General features: G+C 43.7%; 1 protein-coding gene across 1 annotated transcript in view; it reads right to left on the bottom strand.

The window, feature by feature from the left end:
* The window catches only part of cds1 (CDP-diacylglycerol synthase (phosphatidate cytidylyltransferase) 1), a 136,580-nt gene that overhangs the window by 41,059 nt on the left and 75,785 nt on the right, over window positions 1-19,736 (bottom strand). The window contains exons 3-4 of the mRNA XM_055640119.1: window positions 15,885-15,981; window positions 3,465-3,562 (exon numbers count right to left, since the gene is read on the bottom strand). Of these exons, the coding sequence (XP_055496094.1) occupies window positions 3,465-3,562; window positions 15,885-15,981 (195 nt within the window). The remainder of the gene's footprint in view (window positions 1-3,464; window positions 3,563-15,884; window positions 15,982-19,736) is intronic.

Below are 19,736 nucleotides of genomic sequence, written 5' to 3' on the forward strand. Positions count from 1 at the left end.
GAGGGAAGTGAATGCAACATCTCCAAGTTTGCGGATGGGTGGCAGTGTTAGCTGTAAGGAGGATGCTAGGAGGCTGCAAGGTGACTTGGATAGGTTGGGTGAGTGGGCAAATGCATGGCAGATGCAGTATAATGCGGATAAATGTGAGGTTATCCACTTTGGGGGCAAAAACAGGAAAGTAGACTATTATCTGAATGGTGGCCGATTAGGAAAAGGGGTGATGCAACGAGACCTGGGTGTCATGGTACACCAGTCATTGAAAGTAGGCATGCAGGTGCAGCAGGCAGTGAAGAAAGCGAATTGTTTGTTAGCATTCATAGCAAAAGGATTTGAGTATAGGAGCAGGGAGGTTCTACTGCAGTTGTACAGGGTCTTGGTGAGACCACACCTGGAGCATTGCGTACAGTTTTGGTCTCCTAATCTGAGGAAGGACATTCTTGCCAAAGAGGGAGTGCCAAGAAGGTTCACCAGACTGATTCCTGGACTTTCATATGAAGAAAGACTGGATAGACTCGGCTTGTACTCGCTAGAATTTAGAAGATTGAGGGGGGATCTTATAGAAACTTACACAATTCTTAAGGGTTGGACAGGCTAGATGCAGGAAGATTGTTCCCGATGTTGGGGAAGTCCAGAACAAGGGGTCACAGTTTAAGGATAAAGGGGAAATCTTTTAGGACTGAGATGAGAAAAACATTTTTTACAGAGAGTGGTGAATCTCTGGAATTCTCTGCCACAGAATGTAGTTGAGGCCAGTTCATTGGCTATATTTAAGAGGGAGTTAGATGTGGCCCTTGTGGCTAAAGGGATCAGGGGGTATGGAGAGAAGGCAGGTACATGATACTGAGTTGGATGACCAGCCATGATGATATTGAATGGCGGTGCAGGCTTGAAGGGCCGAATGGCCTACTCCTGAACCTATTTTCTATGTTTATATGTTTCTATATCATACTGACATATGTATTTTGGGAAAAAACACTCCCATCAAATGTGACCGAGCAAAATTTTGACAAAGTTTTGCAACCATCAGAGTGCATTTCAGAAAGTTGCCAGGGTCAAGAGAGTGGAGATTCTGATGATGACTGAGTGCGAAATGGAGAACATTTTTGTTGATTTACTATTATTGTTGGAAAACGAGTCTAAGAATTGAGAGAGATCAGGATAATTGGTAGAAAGGTTAAATTATGTGCTTCCAGTGTACTTCATAGGAATATTATCAAATAAATATTGATGACATTGCACACAAGATGATAATAATGGCAATGGTCATATAGATGCATTCTACAGAGCCCAAAAGAAGGAGGAGTTAGGGAAAGATATGGAGAAGAGGCCTGGAGAGAAATATGGAGCATAGGACTTAGTAGCCGTAGGCATCACCATATGGGTGGAATCTAACTGCAGTGCCCTCCATAATGTTTGGGACAAAGATCCATAATTTATTTATTTGCCTCTGTACTCCACAATTTGAGATTTGTAACAGAGAAAAAATCACATGTGCTTAAAGTGCACATGGTCAGATTTTAATAAAGGCCATTTTTATACATTTTGGTTTCACCATGTAGAGATTACAGCAGTGTTTATAGTCCCCCCAATTTAGGGCACCATAATGTTTGGGACACATGGCTTCATGGGTGTTTGTAATTGCTCAGGTGTATTTACGTTGAGGGATTACGTGCTCTCCACACCCACCCTCTATCATAAAGGTCAACTGGTATTCTAGTTTCTCTTATCTTACTATGTTTAGTTCAATAACTGTTGTCTGTGATTTCACACCGCTGCTTTGAAGATTGACACGCATGTGTACTGGCAGGCTCTTCACGTAATCCCTCAACGTTACTCCTCATAAAATAAAGATCAAACTTCAAACTGGTAAGTTCTCGTTTAATCTTACAATTCTCTGTAACAACTAAGTTTCAGTGAACATACAGAACTTAATAGCAGTGTTTAAGAAGGAACTGCAGGTGCTGGAGAATCGAAGGTAGACAAAAATGCTGGAGAAACTCATCAGGTGAGAAAGCATCTATGGAGCGAAGGAAATAGGTGACGTTTCGGGTCGAGACCCTTCGAACTTAATAGCAGTATTATTTTTCAATATGGTTAACAGAAGCATAGAAAATTTACAACTTGAAAGACTGCTTGGCCCATGTTACCAATGACATTTGAAAAGAAAATTACCCAGCCTGGCCTCACCTTCTATCTCTGGGTCTGTATCTCTGCAGGTGAAGTTCCCATCCAAGTTCTGCCTCTATCAGCTTCTCAAGCAGTGAGTTCCAAACTCCTACTATCCTCCTCACAGAAACCATTTCCTCTCCACTATAATACTTCTAATAATTACTTTAAATCCACAATCTTTCGTTCTCCAAGAAATAAGTCCCTCTTATTTTTGATATGAAAGCATCTCTTAAAATGTTAAAAAGTCTCCTGTTCCACAGAAAACCTAGCTTATTCCGTCTTCCCTGATTGCTGCAATATTTAGGTGCTGGCAATGTCTTCATAACTCTTCTGCATCTTCCGTGGTGTCATGAAAACTTCTGTTATGCGACAACCAAAACTGCATGATGTACTCGAGCAGTCATCCACTAACAATGTTGCCAGTAGTAACAATACCTATCTATTCTATGCCTTCACAAATAAAAGGGACCGTTCTTAACCACTTCATTGACCTATGTTCTACTTTAAAAAAGTAAAGTGGACATGTATTTTAACTTTTTTTTGTTCCACCACACCTCCCATTTATTGCGCATTTTCTTATTACATTGTACCTACCCAAATGTATGATCTCACATTTGTCAACATTAACTTCCATTTGCCATTTTACCTCCCAACTGACTATATGATCTCAAATCACCCTGCAGTTTTGTGCTTTACTGCAAACTACATAATAAATGTTTGAATCATCTGCAAACTTCCTTCTCCAGCTCCCTTTATTCAAGGGAAAGTCATGAATATGCAATTACTAAAATTTGCTGAAGGTGCAGAAGAGTTATGAAGACATTGCCAGCACCAAAAAATTGCGGCAATCAAGGAAGATGGAATAAACTAAGTTTTCTGTAGAACAGGAGACTTTTTAACATTTAAGGAGATTTTTTGTGAAAAGCTTGAAATTAATTGATTAATGGCTTTACATATTCTGACAACTGCATGGAGAGGATTTTATATTTATCCATTCAAAAATACGACTTTGTATTGGTGCAAATCAATGGTCACCATGAAAGGATTTAAATTTGAAAGTGCAATTTAAAAAAATGCTGCCAATTACAAAATAACAACATCTGTCTATTCAAACCAACTCCTATTGCAAGGCTGAGATTTTACCCAACTTTACAGTGAAGCTCCAAATTAAACGAGAACAAAGTTTTTCCTGGAAATGAACTGCACACTGATACAAGAGATCCACATACTGGACTACATACATAAAGACCCCCCCCCCCCTTTTACCCTGTAAAATAGTTTAAACTCAAACTCACCAGCTCAAGGTTCTGAACCACGGTAATTCATAAGAACGATAAACTCTGTAACCAATTGTGATGATCTCATGAAAACACTTGATTTGAACATAGAGAACCTGAAAGAAATGTAGATAATGTTACTGGCCAAGGTAAAACTTCAGTCAATGAACATCAAAGTGCAAAAAAGAAAACACTCCAGTGATTGGAGTCATATCCTTCACATGTCATGATATACATTGTCACAACTCAGTCAACCCTGATCGATTTGACCAGAAGCACAACTGGACCAACCATATCCATGTTGTGATTACAAGTGTAGGTCAGAGGTAGTATCCTATGACATAGTATCCTATGACACCACTTGACACCTCGTGCCCATTCCACCATCTATAAGGCACAAATTATTCTTCATCAGCATGGACGAGTACAGCAACAACTTTTAAGCTCAACACAAATATAATATTCATCTTGCTTGGTACCCCATTAACCGCCTTAAACATTAATTCCCTCCGCCACTGACTCACAGTGGCTGCAGTGTGCACTTTTTACAAAAGCACACTGCAGGTATTCTCCAGGCTACTCTGACAGTACTCCTCATACATTATGCCTTTACCATCAAGAACAAAGCTAGCGGGTGCATGAGAAAATCATCACCTGCAGATTTTCCTCCATGTCACATTATCTTAACCTGGAAATGTATCACATGTCCTTCACTGTCATTGGGCACCCACCACCCAAACGATTAACCAGAAGTACTGCAGCAGTTCCAGACAGTACTTCATCACCATCTTCTCAATAGCATTAGGGATGGAACACAAACGCTGCTCAAACGTAACAGCTCAAACAGATACCGATTCTCTCTTAAACCACCATAAATTAGTTTGATGAAGATACAGTGTTGTTGGCTGGGACGATCTTGGCTATTAACCCCCAGCAACTTTTCAGAAATGGCAATTACAGTCATCTCAAAACAATGCGATATATGGACAGACACTTGTAAATATTGTACACACATGCAGGTTCAGCACCCAAATGTTACAAAGCAGAATTCCAAAACTAAAGAGATTGATGATACAACTTTTTGCTTTTTCCAGTGAAGCTGACCCAAAGTCAACACAAACGCCTAGAAAATGGCCTGACTTACACAATTGTAAGTTTTGGACAAAGTTATGGAAACAGTCATTCTATAAGGTGCAAGTAGTTTCCAAAATTCACACCAACATTTCTATAAAACTGTAATTTGTGCATTTCTAGCTGAAATTGGGCAACATTTTTGGCTCTTGGAAAATTGGTCTTCCACAGCAAAGTACATTTTGAGAATTGTAATGGACAGTCTTGAGATTTAGTAATCGACTCATCCACTGATGTGCATGTCGGCAGTTGGCTACAATCTGAAGATAGCCTTCAGACAGAGACTGCCTCCGTTTTTTTTATATACCTTTTTGTCATGTGATGATGTTGTGCTGCACAAGCAGGAAGCTATCAACTATCACAACTAGTGGTTGACAGGAAGAGACTCATTTCTGTGTTCTCTGTGACACTTTCTATAGCTCTACAAAAAGCATTGTATCCGGAGATTAAACATTTCTAAATCAGTGGTGAAAGAAATCTGTAACCCTGTCACACAGAAGTCAGGAGGTCTGGCAACATCTTTGGAGAACATGTTTAGGTGATATTTGGGTCAGGACCCTTCTTCAGACTGATTTGTAAGGGGGTGGGAAGGGAGAGAAGAAACCTGGATGAGAGGAGTGACAGGACAAAGCACTCCCCTAACCTACTCTAACACATCAACTATCTCAACATTTCCACTCCGCTTACCAACTCTAACCTCACCCCCTCTGAACGTACTGCCCTCCGCACACTCTGCAGCAACCCCAACATTATCATCAAACCTGCCAACAAGGGCGAGGTAGTCTTGCGCGCTGACCTCTACCGGGTTGAGGCCAGGCGACAACCCTCAGACACCTCCTCCTACTTATCCTTGGACCCTGATCCCACAGAGCATCAGGCCTTAATCCCACACACCATTTCAAATGTCATCACTTCTGGCTGTCTGCCTTCCACAGCTGCCAACCTTATCGTTTCCCAGCCCCGCACAGCCCAGTTTTACCTTCTCCCCAAAATCCACAAATACAACTGCCCTGGAAGACCCATTGTTTCTGCCTGCTCCTGTCCCACGGAAATGGTTTCCATGTAACTTGACTCTATCCTATCCCTCCGGGCCCGATCTCCCGACCTATGTCCAAGATACCTTACAAGTCCTTTGTCTCTTTAATGAGTTCCGCTTTCCGAGCCCTCATTCCCTCATCTTTACTATGGACGTTCGTCACTCTCCACCTCCATCCCCCACCAGGAAGGCCTTAAAGTCCTCTGTTACTTCTTCCCCGCAAAATCATCCAATTTCCCATTGCTAACACTCTACTCCGCCTAGCGGAGCTGATCCTCACATTCAACAACTTCTTCTTTGACTGCTCCCACGTCCTCTAAGCCCAAGGTGTTGTATGGGCACCCGCATGGGCCCCAGCTATGCATGCCTCTTTGTCGAGCACATTGAACAATCCCTGTTCCAGGCGTACACTGGCCCAATCCCCGAACTCTATCTCCGTTACATTGATGACTGCATCGGTGCTACCTCCTGCACCCATGCAGAACTCTTGGACTTCATCAACTTCACCACCAATTTTCATCCTGCACTCAAACTTACTTGGAACTTCTCACTCCTCCCTCCTCTTTCTTGATCTCAGTCACCATCACAGGAAATAGACTATTGACTGACGTCTATCACAAACACACTGACTCCCATAACTATCTCGACTACACTTCTTCACACCCTGCTTCCTGCAAAGACTCTATCCCCTACTCCCAATTCCTCCGTCTATGCCGCATCTGCGCCCAAGATAAGGTGTTCCATACTAGGACATCCTAGGATGTCCTTATTCTTTAGGGAACGGGGGTTCCTCTCTCCCATCATAGATGACACCATCACTCGTGTCTCCTCGGTACCCCACAGCTCCGCCCTTGCTCCCCTTCCCCTAGTCACAACAGAGACAGAGTCCCCCTACCTTCCACCCCATCAGCTGTTGCATACAACACATATTCCTCCAAAATTTTCGCCACCTCCAACGGGATCCCACCACTAGCCACATTTTCCCATCTCCACCCCTTTCCACCTTCAGCAGAGACCGTTCCCTCCGCACCTCCTTGGTTAACTCATCCCTTTCCACCCAAACCACACCATCCCCAGGTACCTTCCTCTGCAACTGCAGAAGATGCAACACCTGTTGCTATACCTCCTCCTTCGACTCTGTTCAGGGACCCCGACAGTCCTTTCAGGTTAGGCAGAGGTTCACTTGCATCTCCTCCAAACTCATCTACTGTATCCGTTGTTCAAAATGTGGACGTGCATAGGCGAGACCAAACGCAGAGTGGGCGATTGTTTTGTGGAACACGTTCCATCAACCTGCCTGAACCCACCTGATCTCCTGGTTTACTTTAACTCTTCTTCCCATTCCTACACAGATCTTTCTGTCCTAGACCTCCTCCATTGTCAGAGTGAGGTTAAACACAAAGACGTTGTACGCCGCGTCGTGTGTGTGTGACGCCTCAGGCCGCCCCCTCCCCTCGCAACCGCGGGAACAGACCCAACGGCTCTGTACTTGGTCTAGTATATATTATTATACTAAAACTCTTCCCTTTGATTTCGTGTCTGTGTGGACCAGGGTTGTGTCAGCTTTCTTTTAATCCCCTTAATTTCTATCTTCTTTCAAACACTAGGCCACAGCCTTCCCATTTTCACACATGCTACTCACATTTTTTCCGCGGACCGGATAAATAGCTTCCCGTCGCATTTCAACCTATATTTCGCAAGTTACAAACTAACCTTTAAAAAACAGCTTCAAAATATTAAAGTTTTCCAAGCTCTCATTTTGAAGAAACAATCAACTCACAAGGCAGGACAGGACACAGCGCGACGCCTCAGCCCAGCTGGGATCCCTCGCCCTCTCCATCTCTACCCGCCTCTCACTAACCCCCTCCCTCTCTGCCCCTCTCCCTCTCTAACCCCCTCACCTCCCCCTCCCTCTCTACCCCCCTACGGCACTCCAACCGGCTCGGCCCCGCTGGGACCCGTTTGGCCCCACACACTGCGCTCCACTCGGCCGCTGGGAGCTGTTCGGCCCCGCACGCTCGGTCACGCCGGTACCCGTTCGGCCCAGCTGGGACCCGTTCAGCCCTGCACGCTCCGCTTGGTCCCGCTGGGACCAGATCGGCTACGTTGGGACCCGCTCGGCCCCGCACGCTCAGCCTCGCTCAGAACAGCTACATCGACTCCGCTTGAGGGATTGGGGGAGTGGAGGAGAGGAAAAAAATCCTGGGGAATTGAGCAGGGAGAATGGGGGGGGGATTTAGGGAGAGGAGGGGGTAGGGAGAGGAGGGGGTAGGGAGAGGTGTTCAAACGTCTACACTCCCTCACGCCCCCCCCCTCTCCACCCTCCCTCCCCCCTTTCTTCCCCCACTATACCCCCCCTCCCCCGACTCTACCTCCCTCTCTCTAACCCCCTCCCTCTCTGCCACTCTCCCTCTCTACCCCCTCCCCCTCCCTACTACCCCCCCTCACCCTCTCCCTCACTCTACCCATCTACCCCCTACCTCTCACTCTCTACCCCCACCCCCCTCCCTTCCTCTCTAGCCGCTCATGAGCAGTTAGGGGCTATGCGTGAGTGGATAGGGCGGGGATGGGGGAAATGGAGCGAATGAAAGTGTTACGAAATTAAAGAAATCAACGTTCAAATCTTGGCTTGTAAGCTGCCCAAGAGAAATCAAAGGTGCTGTTCCTCCAATTTGCATTTGGCCTCACACTGACAGCGGAGCAGGCCCGGGACAAAAAGGTCAGTTTTGGAATGGGAAGGGGAGTTATAACCTGCTCCATGATAATACATTTGACATCAGCACTACATTTGTAAAGGTCCCAGAACCTGACTGCCGTTAAGGCAACACTCCCAGGTTTAATATATTTAGATGAAGTCTGAAGACTTCAATTTGAATTTGTGTTCTGATTATGAAGTAAACAATGGAAAATCAGTTTGAAGAGAACCATAGACAAGGTTCCAGAATGTGAATGGAAGCAAGCAGATGGGGAACTGATATCTTATAGTACAAACCTTGCAGCACCATCCACCTTTGACGCTGAGGATTCCATGCTCATTTTGTGACAAAGCCACTAATTTACTTCAACATTGAATATTTTCCAAATTGGAATTATCAGAATTACTCCACAGGTCAATGTTCCTGATCTGTAAACTATGCTTGATAGTGCAGGGAACCAGAGAGAGGTGTTCAAATCCATCTAAGGCATCTGTGGGATTTAAATCTAACTAACTAAATAAATCTGAAGAAGGGTCTTGATCGAAAATGTCACATCCATGTCATCCAGAGATGCTGTCTGACCCACTGAGTTGCAACACCTTGTGTCTTTTTTGATAAACCAGCATCTGCAGTTCCTTCTGTCTCTCTCTTGATTAAATATTAATTATAATATAATATAATATCAAGGGGGGGGGGGGGTTAGGGGTGTGTGTGGGGGAGAGTGGGGGAGGAGAGGGGGGGGGGAGAGAGGGGGGGGGGGGGGGAGGGGGGGGGGAGAGGGGGGGGGGGGAGGAGGGGGGGGGAGAGGGGGAGGGAGAGGAAGAGGGAGATGGTGGGGAGAGGAGGGAGAGGAGAGGGGGAGAGAGAGGGGGGGGGAGAGAGGGAGGAGGGGGGAGAGAGAGGGGGGGGAGAGAAAGAGGGGGGAGGGGGGGGGGGGGGGGAGAGGGGGGGAGAGAGAGAAGGGGGGAGAGAGAGGGGGGGGGGAGAGGAGGAGGGGGGGAGAGAGGAGGGGGGAGAGGGCTGGCCCTGGTGCGGACCAGCAGTCTGGGAGAGACAGGGAGAGAGCTGGAGGTGAGGGGGGAGAGAGGAGGGGGAGAGAGGAGGGGGGGAGAGAGGGGGGGGGGGGGAGAGAGAGGAGGGGGGGGGGAGAGAGGAGGGGAGGAGAGAGGAGGGGGGAGAGAGGAGGGGGGAGAGAGGAGGGGGGAGAGGAGGAGAGGGGGGGGGGAGAGGAGGGGGGAGAGGAGGGGGGGAGGGGGGGGGGGAGAGGGGGAGAGGAGGGGGGAGGGGGAGGGGGGAGAGGGAGGGAGGGAGAGGGAGGGGGAGGAAGAGAGGGAGGGATAGGGATAGAGAGGAGGGGAAGAGAGGAGGGGAAGAGAGAAGGGGAGAGAGAGAAGGGGAAGTGAAGGGGAAGAGAAGGGGAAGAGAGAAGGGGAAGAGAGAAGGGGGAAGAGAGAAGGGGGAAGAGAGAAGGATGGCGAGCGGGCGGCGGAGACTCGATGGAGGCCGCGGGCGGGCGCAATCTGGGGACGGTCAGAAGTAGTGGAGGGTCGGCCAAACGTGGCTTCCGCGAGGGGAAGCCCACCCACCCGCGTGACAGACAATCAAGCGGGGGAGACGGAGAGGAGGTTGTCTCCCATGACTGCCAGAGATCGCTAGGTGGGATCAGGATCACCAGCGAGGAAAAGGTGTCACGAATCTCCGAGTCCCTGCGATCGACAGAGGCATCATAGCCGGCCTCTCCCAGAGGGAGTAATGGCCGCCACGGCCATCTTCCCATCGCGCTGCCCCGCACCCTCTCCCGCGCGCCGATAACGGCTGCCGCCACGTTCTAGAATTTCAAGGAGCCCAGCGGAGCGCGCAGCACGACCTGAGGAGCAGTTTAAAAACGCTAAGTGACGAATTTAAAGAAGTAAAAGTTAAGACGTTAAGAAGTCAAGAAGTACAGAAGACAGAACAGGAGTGACGTCACTCGCAGCGCGAGCAGAGGCGGGCAGTCAGATCCAGTGACGTCATCAGCGAGACCATCTCGTTTATAATCTAAATTATTTGAGATTTGTGAAAATTTTCATAAATAACTCGAGAAATAATGCATGAAATTTTTAGATAAGGCGGTTTTTGACATCATGGCGTAAATCTCTATTGGAATATGTAAAAATGTCACTGTTAGCATGTCGTGTTTTCGAGATGTGAAACGCATACGAACATCATACACACACACACAAATGCACACACATCCAAGAACAGAGTTTTATAAGTATTGAGATATTAAAGATTTTGATCTGTGCAGAGTTAAGCATGAGTATGCTCCCGTTTGGCATACGGTCTGTTATGTTTTAATTTAAAAATGTAACAACAGTATTAAAAAAAAAGATACCAAAGTTATTTTAGTGTGCTCTCTTTAATAAATTTTTTTAAAAGGCGCTTTCTTTGATTCTAGTGTGCTGTTTAAAAAAATATGGTGTTTTCTTTCAATGTATGTGTGCTTTTATTGAAATGGTAGATTAATAGTTTATTTGAAGTATAAACTATATGCCAAAGGTACATCAAATGTGAGCTGTTGAGGTAAACTGTACTTTCTTTCCAGTGTGTGAAAAAAATGACAAACTGTCAATTGATATAAATATGTGTGCTTTCGATGAAAAATGGGAGAAAAAATGCTTTATTTCAAGTGTGCTTGTTGATGTCAACATTGTCAAGGCAAATTGAGGTTTTTTTCCAGGCCTTGGAGTGAACATAAAAGAGACAAAGGAGATGATGAAACAATTTAAATGAATATGAATTGAATTTGGTTATCATCTTAAAATCACAGAGTGTTCTTTTACTTCTGTGTTTGTGATTCAATGATTCAGCAAAAATGACATCTCCGGGGAGCAGATGGTCAAAAAAGTTGGATGAAAGTGTGATTGTTTTATCTGTGCCTCTGCCTCCCTCATGCAGCAGATAAAAATGAGATAACTCCACATTATTTTACTCCTATCAAAACTTTGATGGTGTTATGGTGTTTATGGCGCACACCTCTAAACTCGTAGGTCTATTACAAAACACTTCGAAACAATCTATAATCACTGCCACACGCTTTCCAAATGTCCGCTGAAATTGCATGGGCATGGTGTTTTTAACAGCACACAAACTGACCATTTTGATGGTATTTTCTTGGTAAGAACGTACGGGTTGCGTGTGTGACGAGTGTATGCCGGAGGCTTGCCTGTCCTCCAGTACGCTTAAGAGACTCCATGGGTCACACACTTTGACCTTTTGACCCACCATGCAATCAATCTATAGTCTTGGCAAACTGCGTTGCTGGTTATATTTCAGCTGCTGATCTGCAATAGGATCTTAAATTCTATGGGATAAGGGCAATATTTTTGCTTCGCCTCTCACCGCTTTACATAGTCTGGCAACTAAAGCTAGGATTACAATTGTCAATGGATCACCAAAAAGCAATGAGTCACCAAAATACAGCCTACTAGAAAAATGCCACGAGGGTCCACGATGAGATTCCAATGGCTACAATGATAAGGCATGGGAGGAGGAGGTGGTAGAGAGGCCAGTGTAGGGGAAAAAGGAATCGGTGGATGAAATGGAGGACAACCCACACCTCACTGAAGATCCTCTCTGAACATTCTAACCTCATGATATAAGTTAGGTGCAAGGAGTTGGTGAGGTAAAATGACTGGTCACCCTACCTACATTAGTATTGTGCAGACACATTAAACTTGTGTTCTGGCACGTTTTCCCTCGACTACTTCTTTCGTGTGGCGTGCACAGCCTAAAGTTGTAAGGCAACTTGTTCTATTTGATCTTCCGTTTGTGCACGTTGAGTTGATTGCATTAGTCGAAACAGGGTGGACCACATGAAGGTTGCAATCTTCCACCCCTGCCCTCGACTCATACTTACAGCATGGTCGACACGAGGTCGTAGGTCTTTGTAACTCCCCTTCATGCTCGAGAGTAATCAAGAGTAGTCCCCGTGTACTCGAGGCCTCAGCTAGGTCGCAGCATATTTTTCAAAATGCCCACGAGTTAAAAAAAGGTCGCCATGGAAAAAATCAATACATTTTTACTCGTAGGTTTAGTCGTAGTAGGTCGTAGAAGGTCGTAGTAGGCTGGCATGTTAGTCGTAGGTAATCGAGTGTAGTCGAAGGTAATTGACGATAGTCACAGATAGTCTTCATCATAGTCGAAGGGAGGTCGAAGTAGGTCGTATTCACTCTCCACTATTTGGTGTCCAATTTTCCCGAAGTTAGTTGTATCTAATCGAAGCTAGTCTTCAACATAGTCGAAGGAGGTCTTCTACATAGTCGAAGATGGTCTTCAACATGACATCTTTTCAAACTCTCCTAAACTCTTCTAAACTCGCCAATTAGGTCGCCCAACTGGGACAGCCCCTTTAAGGGCCTGTCCCACTTGGGCGACCTAATCTGCGAGTTTAGACGAGTTTGCCCTGGACTCAAACTCACAGCATGGTTGACACAAGGAGGTCCTATGAGGTTGTTGGAACTCTCCTGCATGCTCGAGGGAAGTTCCCGCCTACTCGCGGCCTCAGATAGGTTGCAGAAAAATTGTCAGGATATTGAAAACTTTTCCGCAAGTAAAATTTGGTCGGCATGGGTCTTTTTCACTCGTAGTGCAGTGGAGTGGGGTCACTATTTACTTACAGGCAGTCGAGGGAAGCCGTAGGCAATCTTCTTCGCTGACCGGGCATTTTGATTGGCTCATTGGTGTTTTCAGGAACTAGGAAGACCTACCAGTCTTCCTAGGTCCTGAACTGAAAAATGTAACACATTTGCACAAAGCTTGCATCATGGTTAACCAGCCTCTGCTGAGGGAAACAACATTGCTTGGTCATCTATATTGCAGTAACTCAAAAAGAGTCTCAACTCAAACAACTTGTTCAGAAGGAGAATTTCACGAGCAGCTGGGCTCACGAGAATTTTTCAGCCAACACAATTTATTCTGCTCAAATTGTTTCATTGAGGACCCTTACATAAGTGTACTGTGACTAAAGTTTCTATATCCCACAAAGAAATAATACCCATTCAAGTTCCAAACAATGCTAGCCAACTCCGGAAGGTTTCAAATCTAAGATTCTTAGCTCAATCATGGGCTCAAAAGATCCAATGTCATTATATTTAACTGGCTATCAGAGTGCAGCACCAAAACCTGACGAATTCCTTATGTGGGTACTCAAATGAACCCCTCTGCAAGTCACAAGAAAATCATGTTGCTGAGAAGGGAAAGCCAGCAAATAAAAGAGTAATCAGAAAAATCAAGTCTACCTTGAAGAATTCAATACTAGAATTTGGGCGGCTACTATGTGTCTGAACAGAAAGTAAAGTGTTGTTCCTCAAACTTGTCAGTTCTGATGAAAGGTATGTGAAACAACAACAATTTTTCTCTTTCCACAGTTGTTAACTTGCGTACCAAGTGTTTACAGCATTTTCTGGTTTTACTTTCTTGATATAACTGAAAATAAGCTTCTGTTAATCATGACCCAGGGCAATGCTTTGCACTATATCCCCATTTTGATAATATGGGGAATGCATATCTCAGATTTATGGACCTTCAATAGGTCCCAATGCGAATTCATAATCTGATTCATTAACTGTTTTCCTCTCCACATTCTGTGCCTGACACGCTACCTGTGTATTTTATGTTTTTATTTCAGATTATAGTACAGGTGCACAACCTTTTATCCGAAGATCCAAATAACGAAAAGCTACGAATAGCGGACATTTTTTCAGTCCTTGAAGAAAGGTCCTTGAAGACGTTCACCGGGGGCGGCCCGCAGAGGTGACAGCGGAACCTCCGGTCGGTCCTCGAAGAAAGGGGAATTAAATCCCCATTCATAAAAGAGGTGAGGGTATATTGCGCGGGAGGGTTAATAATTGACAATCTGCTGCTGCCTGCGCGCTGAGTTAAAAAGTTCCCACGGTAGACTCACAATACACAGTGTATCGTGAGTCTTGCGTGGGAACGTTTTAACGGGCAGGCAGTAGCAGATTGTCGCTCCCTTCAGTTTCACCCCACCTACACCCCTCTGCTTCCCGGCCATGTGTGTGACCCCTTCCCTCCCCTCTCCAGTTCCCCGCCCATTGCACCGGCGCGGGGGCTTTGCACTGTCTTCACGTCGGCGATCCAGCCAGCAGGTCAGTACCAGTCACCGGAGACGTCAGGACCAACGGGACACCGACCCCCAGGCCCACTACAAGCACGGAGATCCCAGAGACCTACAGCCAGCAGCAGCCCAGTCCCGTTCCAACTCCAGAGGAACACGCTTCCCGTAGGGACAGAAGCTGATGGTGTGCAAGGTACGTCTTGTTCTTGGGGTTGCAGATGAGGGGGCGCAGCTCGGGCTGTGACGTCTCCGGCCCCCCCCCCGTACAGGAGCTGAGACTGGGAACTGTACCGCCCTTGCAGGTGAGCAGGAGAGTGGGGTTGTTTGCAGTTGCAGAGGGAGGGGGCAAGGGCGGTACAGTTCAGTCTCAGCTCCTGTCCAGGGGGGTGGCCAGAGACGTCAGGACCAACGGGACGCCGACTGCAAGCACGGAGATCCCAGAGACTCACAGCCAGCAGCAACTCTAGCCCAGCCCCGTTCCAACTCCAGAGGAACCCGGGTTGCGGATGAGGGGGCGCAGCTCGGGCTGTGGGCGAACTGCCACTTGTCGCTGTAGCGGCCCATCGGGGAGTGGGTTCCTGTTGGTCCTGACGTCTCCGGCCACCCCCCTGGACAGGAGCTGAGACTGGGAGCTGTACCGCCCTTGCCCCCTCCCTCTGCAACGGCAAACAACCCCACTCTCCTGCCCTACGGAGACCACCAGAAGCCGCTCCCCGATGGGCCGCCCTACGGCGACAAGTGGCAGCCCGAGCTGCGCCCCCTCATCGGGACACCGAACCCCAGGCCCACTGCAAGCACGGAGATCCCAGATCAACAACTCCAGCCCAGCCCCGCTCCAACTCCAGAGGAACACGCTCCCCGTAGGGGCAGAAGCTGATGGTGTGCAAGGTACGTCTTGTTCTTGGGGTGGTGCAGCTCGGGCTGTGGGCGAACTGCCACTTGTCTCTGTAGCGGCCCATCGGGGAGTGGATTCCTCTGGAGTTGGAGGGACAGGGAGACACAGCGGCTTTTGAGAATGGTGGGCAATCACTTCCAAAGTTCTGCCCACACAGTCAGTACACCTTTCCTATACTTGTCTCCCGCACTGAGATCATCTCACAGAGAATGATCCCAGCCTAACCCTCCCTATTCTCTCCTATTCTGCAAGAAAAAACTACATTGAACTCAAACTCGCGATCGAGTAACTGCCGGGATCGAGGCGCAAATTCGCGACCTTGCGGATATGAGCCGAGCACTCTACCACTGAGCCAGCCGTTAAAATCTACGCTAAAAATCTTCCAATCCGAAAGCCGAAAAATTCCGAATTACGAAAAGTGTCTGGTCCCAAGGCTTTCGGATAAAAGGTTGTGCACCTGTATCTGCAGTTTCTTTACCATTCAAGTCAAATACTTTTTCAATTTAAAAGTATTTAAAATTTCTAATAAAGAAAATTAACAGTTCTAAAATTATTTACTAACCACAAGCATGAGTACAATGGGTCCCAAGTAGATGATGAGAAAGAAAAATGAAATCATGGCAAGTGACAAGATCCCTCGAATCCACCAGTTCTTCCATCTGTAAAACAAAACATCATGACATCAATAATTGAATTGAAGTAAGCCAAATTTCACAAAATAAAAAATCTTGCAAAAATGATTTTACAAATTTCTACTTTACAGTAAAGTCTTGCTCATAACAAAGTTGTTAAAAGCATAATGTCATAAAGAAAGTTATCAACCTAAAAAACTAATATTCATAACAAAAATAGATTGGAATAGAAACTGTAGTACAGAGGCTTAAGGAAACATAAGGATAATAGAACAGTAAAACATTTCACCCATTTGTAACAGTGAGATTTTCAGGCACAAAAGGGAATAGAAATACAGAGAAATTACAAGACATTTGGACAACATGTTGATATTTATCATCATGTGACAAAAAATTTATACTTCTTCACCGTATTTCCAAACCTTCAAGTCCATACATCCACAATTGTATTAAACTTTGAACTGTATTTTTTGCCTCAACTCAATACAAGAGGTAAGCCCAAGAAATAGTCATTAGGCAAGTAGTTGACTGTTTTTCAAAATCTACTACCCTGACCTTTATAACCATGCTCCCTCAATTGAGTCAAAGTGGAATTAGACCATTTCTCTGCACTCAATGCCATCCTTTCATAATTTAAACAATCTTCAATATCAAACCTATTTTGTTGCATATCCTTTGCATGCAATGACTGCTTGAAGTCTGCAATTCATGGACATCACCAGCTGCTGGGTGTCTTCTCTGGTAAATTCTAAAGCCACACATTGCATTGTATATCATCACATCAAGTAGGACTGTATCAAAATTATCACACCTAAATAAAGCTTCAACATCTCTCAAGAGATTTATGCTGCAATAAAAGTCAGGGGCTCAAGGTTTCCTATCAATTGAATATTATCCTTTACTTTCTATAACCTTTAACTCTGAAATCCAAAACGAGTTAACTCTTAAATACATACATAAAAAATACAAATATAACAGATGTTTGGAGGATCGCGAATCCGGCTGGAAGGGAATACTCGTTTTATTCAATGGTACACAAAACATACTCACGTATAGATTATTTCCTAGTGAATACAAAATTAATCCCCTATACTATGAACCCAAAATATCACAACAACATTATTTCAGACCATTCCCCGCTAATTTTCTTTTTAAAACTGGAAGGAATGTCTAACAATAAATCGTTCTGGAGGTTTAATCCTCAAATTTTAAACGACCCACAAGGGAGTATATATTTAAAACAACAAATAGACTTTTTTTTCCCCCGAGACTAATGACACACCAGATATTTTGCCCACTTTATTATGGGAATCTTTCAAAGCATTTATTAGAGGAGTTATAATTTCATATCAAGCTTTTCAAAATAAAAAGAATAAGAACGAACAAAGACAGAAGAACAAATCAGACAATTGGATATAGATAACGCTAAAGACCCAACTATGGATAAACATAATAAAATATCAATATTGAAATTTAAATTAAATAAATTACTATCAGCAAAAGTTATAAAACTATTCCAAATTACAAAACAAGAACATTTTGAATTCGGGGATAAACCGCACAAACTTTTGGCATGCCAAAAAAGCGGGAAAAAGAACACGCAATTTTAAAGATTAAATCAGATAGAAGGGAATTGTTAACATTACCTAATGATATCAATAAAAGATTTGCTCAATTTTATCAGAATTTGTATACATCTAAAACGTTACAGACAATAATAAATGTACAGAGTTCTTGGATAATTGTAATCTTCCAAAACTAGAGTTGAAGGAACAAGTGGAATTGGGAGCACAAATTTCAATCAAGGAAATAGAAGAAACAATAAACTCATTAAAGAATGGAAAAACCCCAGGACCAGACGGACTCAGTAATGAATTATATAAAAGTTTTTATGATATAATTACACCACATTTACATAAAATGTATACATATGCTTTTAAAGAACAAATTTTACCAGAAACACTAGCTGAATCAACGATTACATTAATACATAAAAAAGATAAAGATATAGAAGAACACGGATCATACAGGGCCGTTGCACTGTTAAATACAGATCAAAAAATACTAGCGAAAACATTAGCTAGAAGACTAAATAAATATGTTAGTAAATTAATAAATGCGGATCAAACGGGGTTCATACCCAAGAGACAATCATGTAATAATCTGAGACGTCTGCTCAATATAATGCATTCACATAAAACTGAAGAACAAGACTTATCAATTATCTCATTGGACGCAGAAAAAGCATTCGATCAAGTGGAATGGGACTACCTTGTTAAAGTATTGCAAAAATTTCAAATGGGAGAGAATTTCATCTCATGGATAAAACTATTGTATAATAAGCCTACTGCTAGAATATTAACCAACAATATATTGTCTACGAAATTTCAATTATCAAGGGGCAATAGACAAGGATGCTCACTATCACCGCTGCTATTTGCTCCTGTAATTGAACCTTTAGCTGAAAGAATCAGAACACATCCGAACATCCATGGTTATAATATAAAATATTCAAATAATAAAATATCTTTATACGCAGATGATGTACTATTGTACATCACAAAACCCCAAATTAGTATACCAAACATATTACCTAATAAACCTAATAGAGGATTTTGGATCTTTTTCAGGATACAGAATAAATTGGAATAAAAGTGAAATTATGTCGATAAAGCCCAGAGACTCAACACACCTCTTAAAATTCCCTTTTAAAATAGCTACAGAAAATTTTAAATATTTGGGAATTGAAATCACTAGAAAATATCAAGCTATGTTTAATGCAAATTATAGTCCCCTACTCAAGAAATTAAAAGCTTTAATCAAATTCTGGAAAACGCTTCCGATGTCTTTAATAGGTCGAATAAATGCTATAAAAATGATTTTCCTACCACAAATTCTATACCTATTCCAGTCAATTCCAATATTTTTTTTAAACTGGACTCGGACAGTACAAATTTTATATGGGACTATAAATCCTATAAATACAAAGAACACACTTGAGTAAACCAAAATAATTTGGTGGTTTAGCACTTCCTAACTTTATGTACTATTACTGGGCAGTAAATAACAAAAATATGATTCACCTGCTGGACAACTCTGCCCAGCAGGTGGATTGGATTGTAATGGAGAGAGAGGACTACTCCCCTTTTAATATACGAGTGATCCTCCTCTCACCAATGAACCTGAATAACACAAAATACAATAAAAATCCAATTATACACAGTACAATTAGAACTTGGAAACAAATAAAACATACCCTAAAATGAAGAGATCTATCCCTTTTATCTTCAATAGTTAATAACCCATCGTTTAAACTTATTATAGATAAATCATTTACACAATGGGAAAGAATAGGAATTAAAACGCTCGGAGACATGTATGAAACTGGAAAATTATCATGCTTCCAACAATTACAATTAAAATACAATTTGAGAAATATCATTATTTTAAATATTTTCAAATATGTGACTATTTGTAAAAATATACACAAGATTATTATAATTTGCCACACTTACTGGACGAAGCAATGAATACAAAGGCCGAATCAGCTAATTTAATATCATACTTGTATAACATCATTCTAAATATAGAAATACCATCATCCGACGGAATTAAAAGAGACTGGGAACAAGAACGAGCTATAAAAATTTCGAAAGAGAGGTGGGATAAACATTTGCTATATGTGCATAAATGCTCGATTAACATAAGACACACTCTAATTCAATTTAAAATCTTACATAGATTATATTACTCAAAAATTAAAATAAGTAAACTTTTTCCTA

The sequence above is a fragment of the Leucoraja erinacea genome, chromosome 1 (assembly GCF_028641065.1).
Source record: "Leucoraja erinacea ecotype New England chromosome 1, Leri_hhj_1, whole genome shotgun sequence".
NCBI classification, from domain to species: domain Eukaryota; kingdom Metazoa; phylum Chordata; class Chondrichthyes; order Rajiformes; family Rajidae; genus Leucoraja; species Leucoraja erinaceus.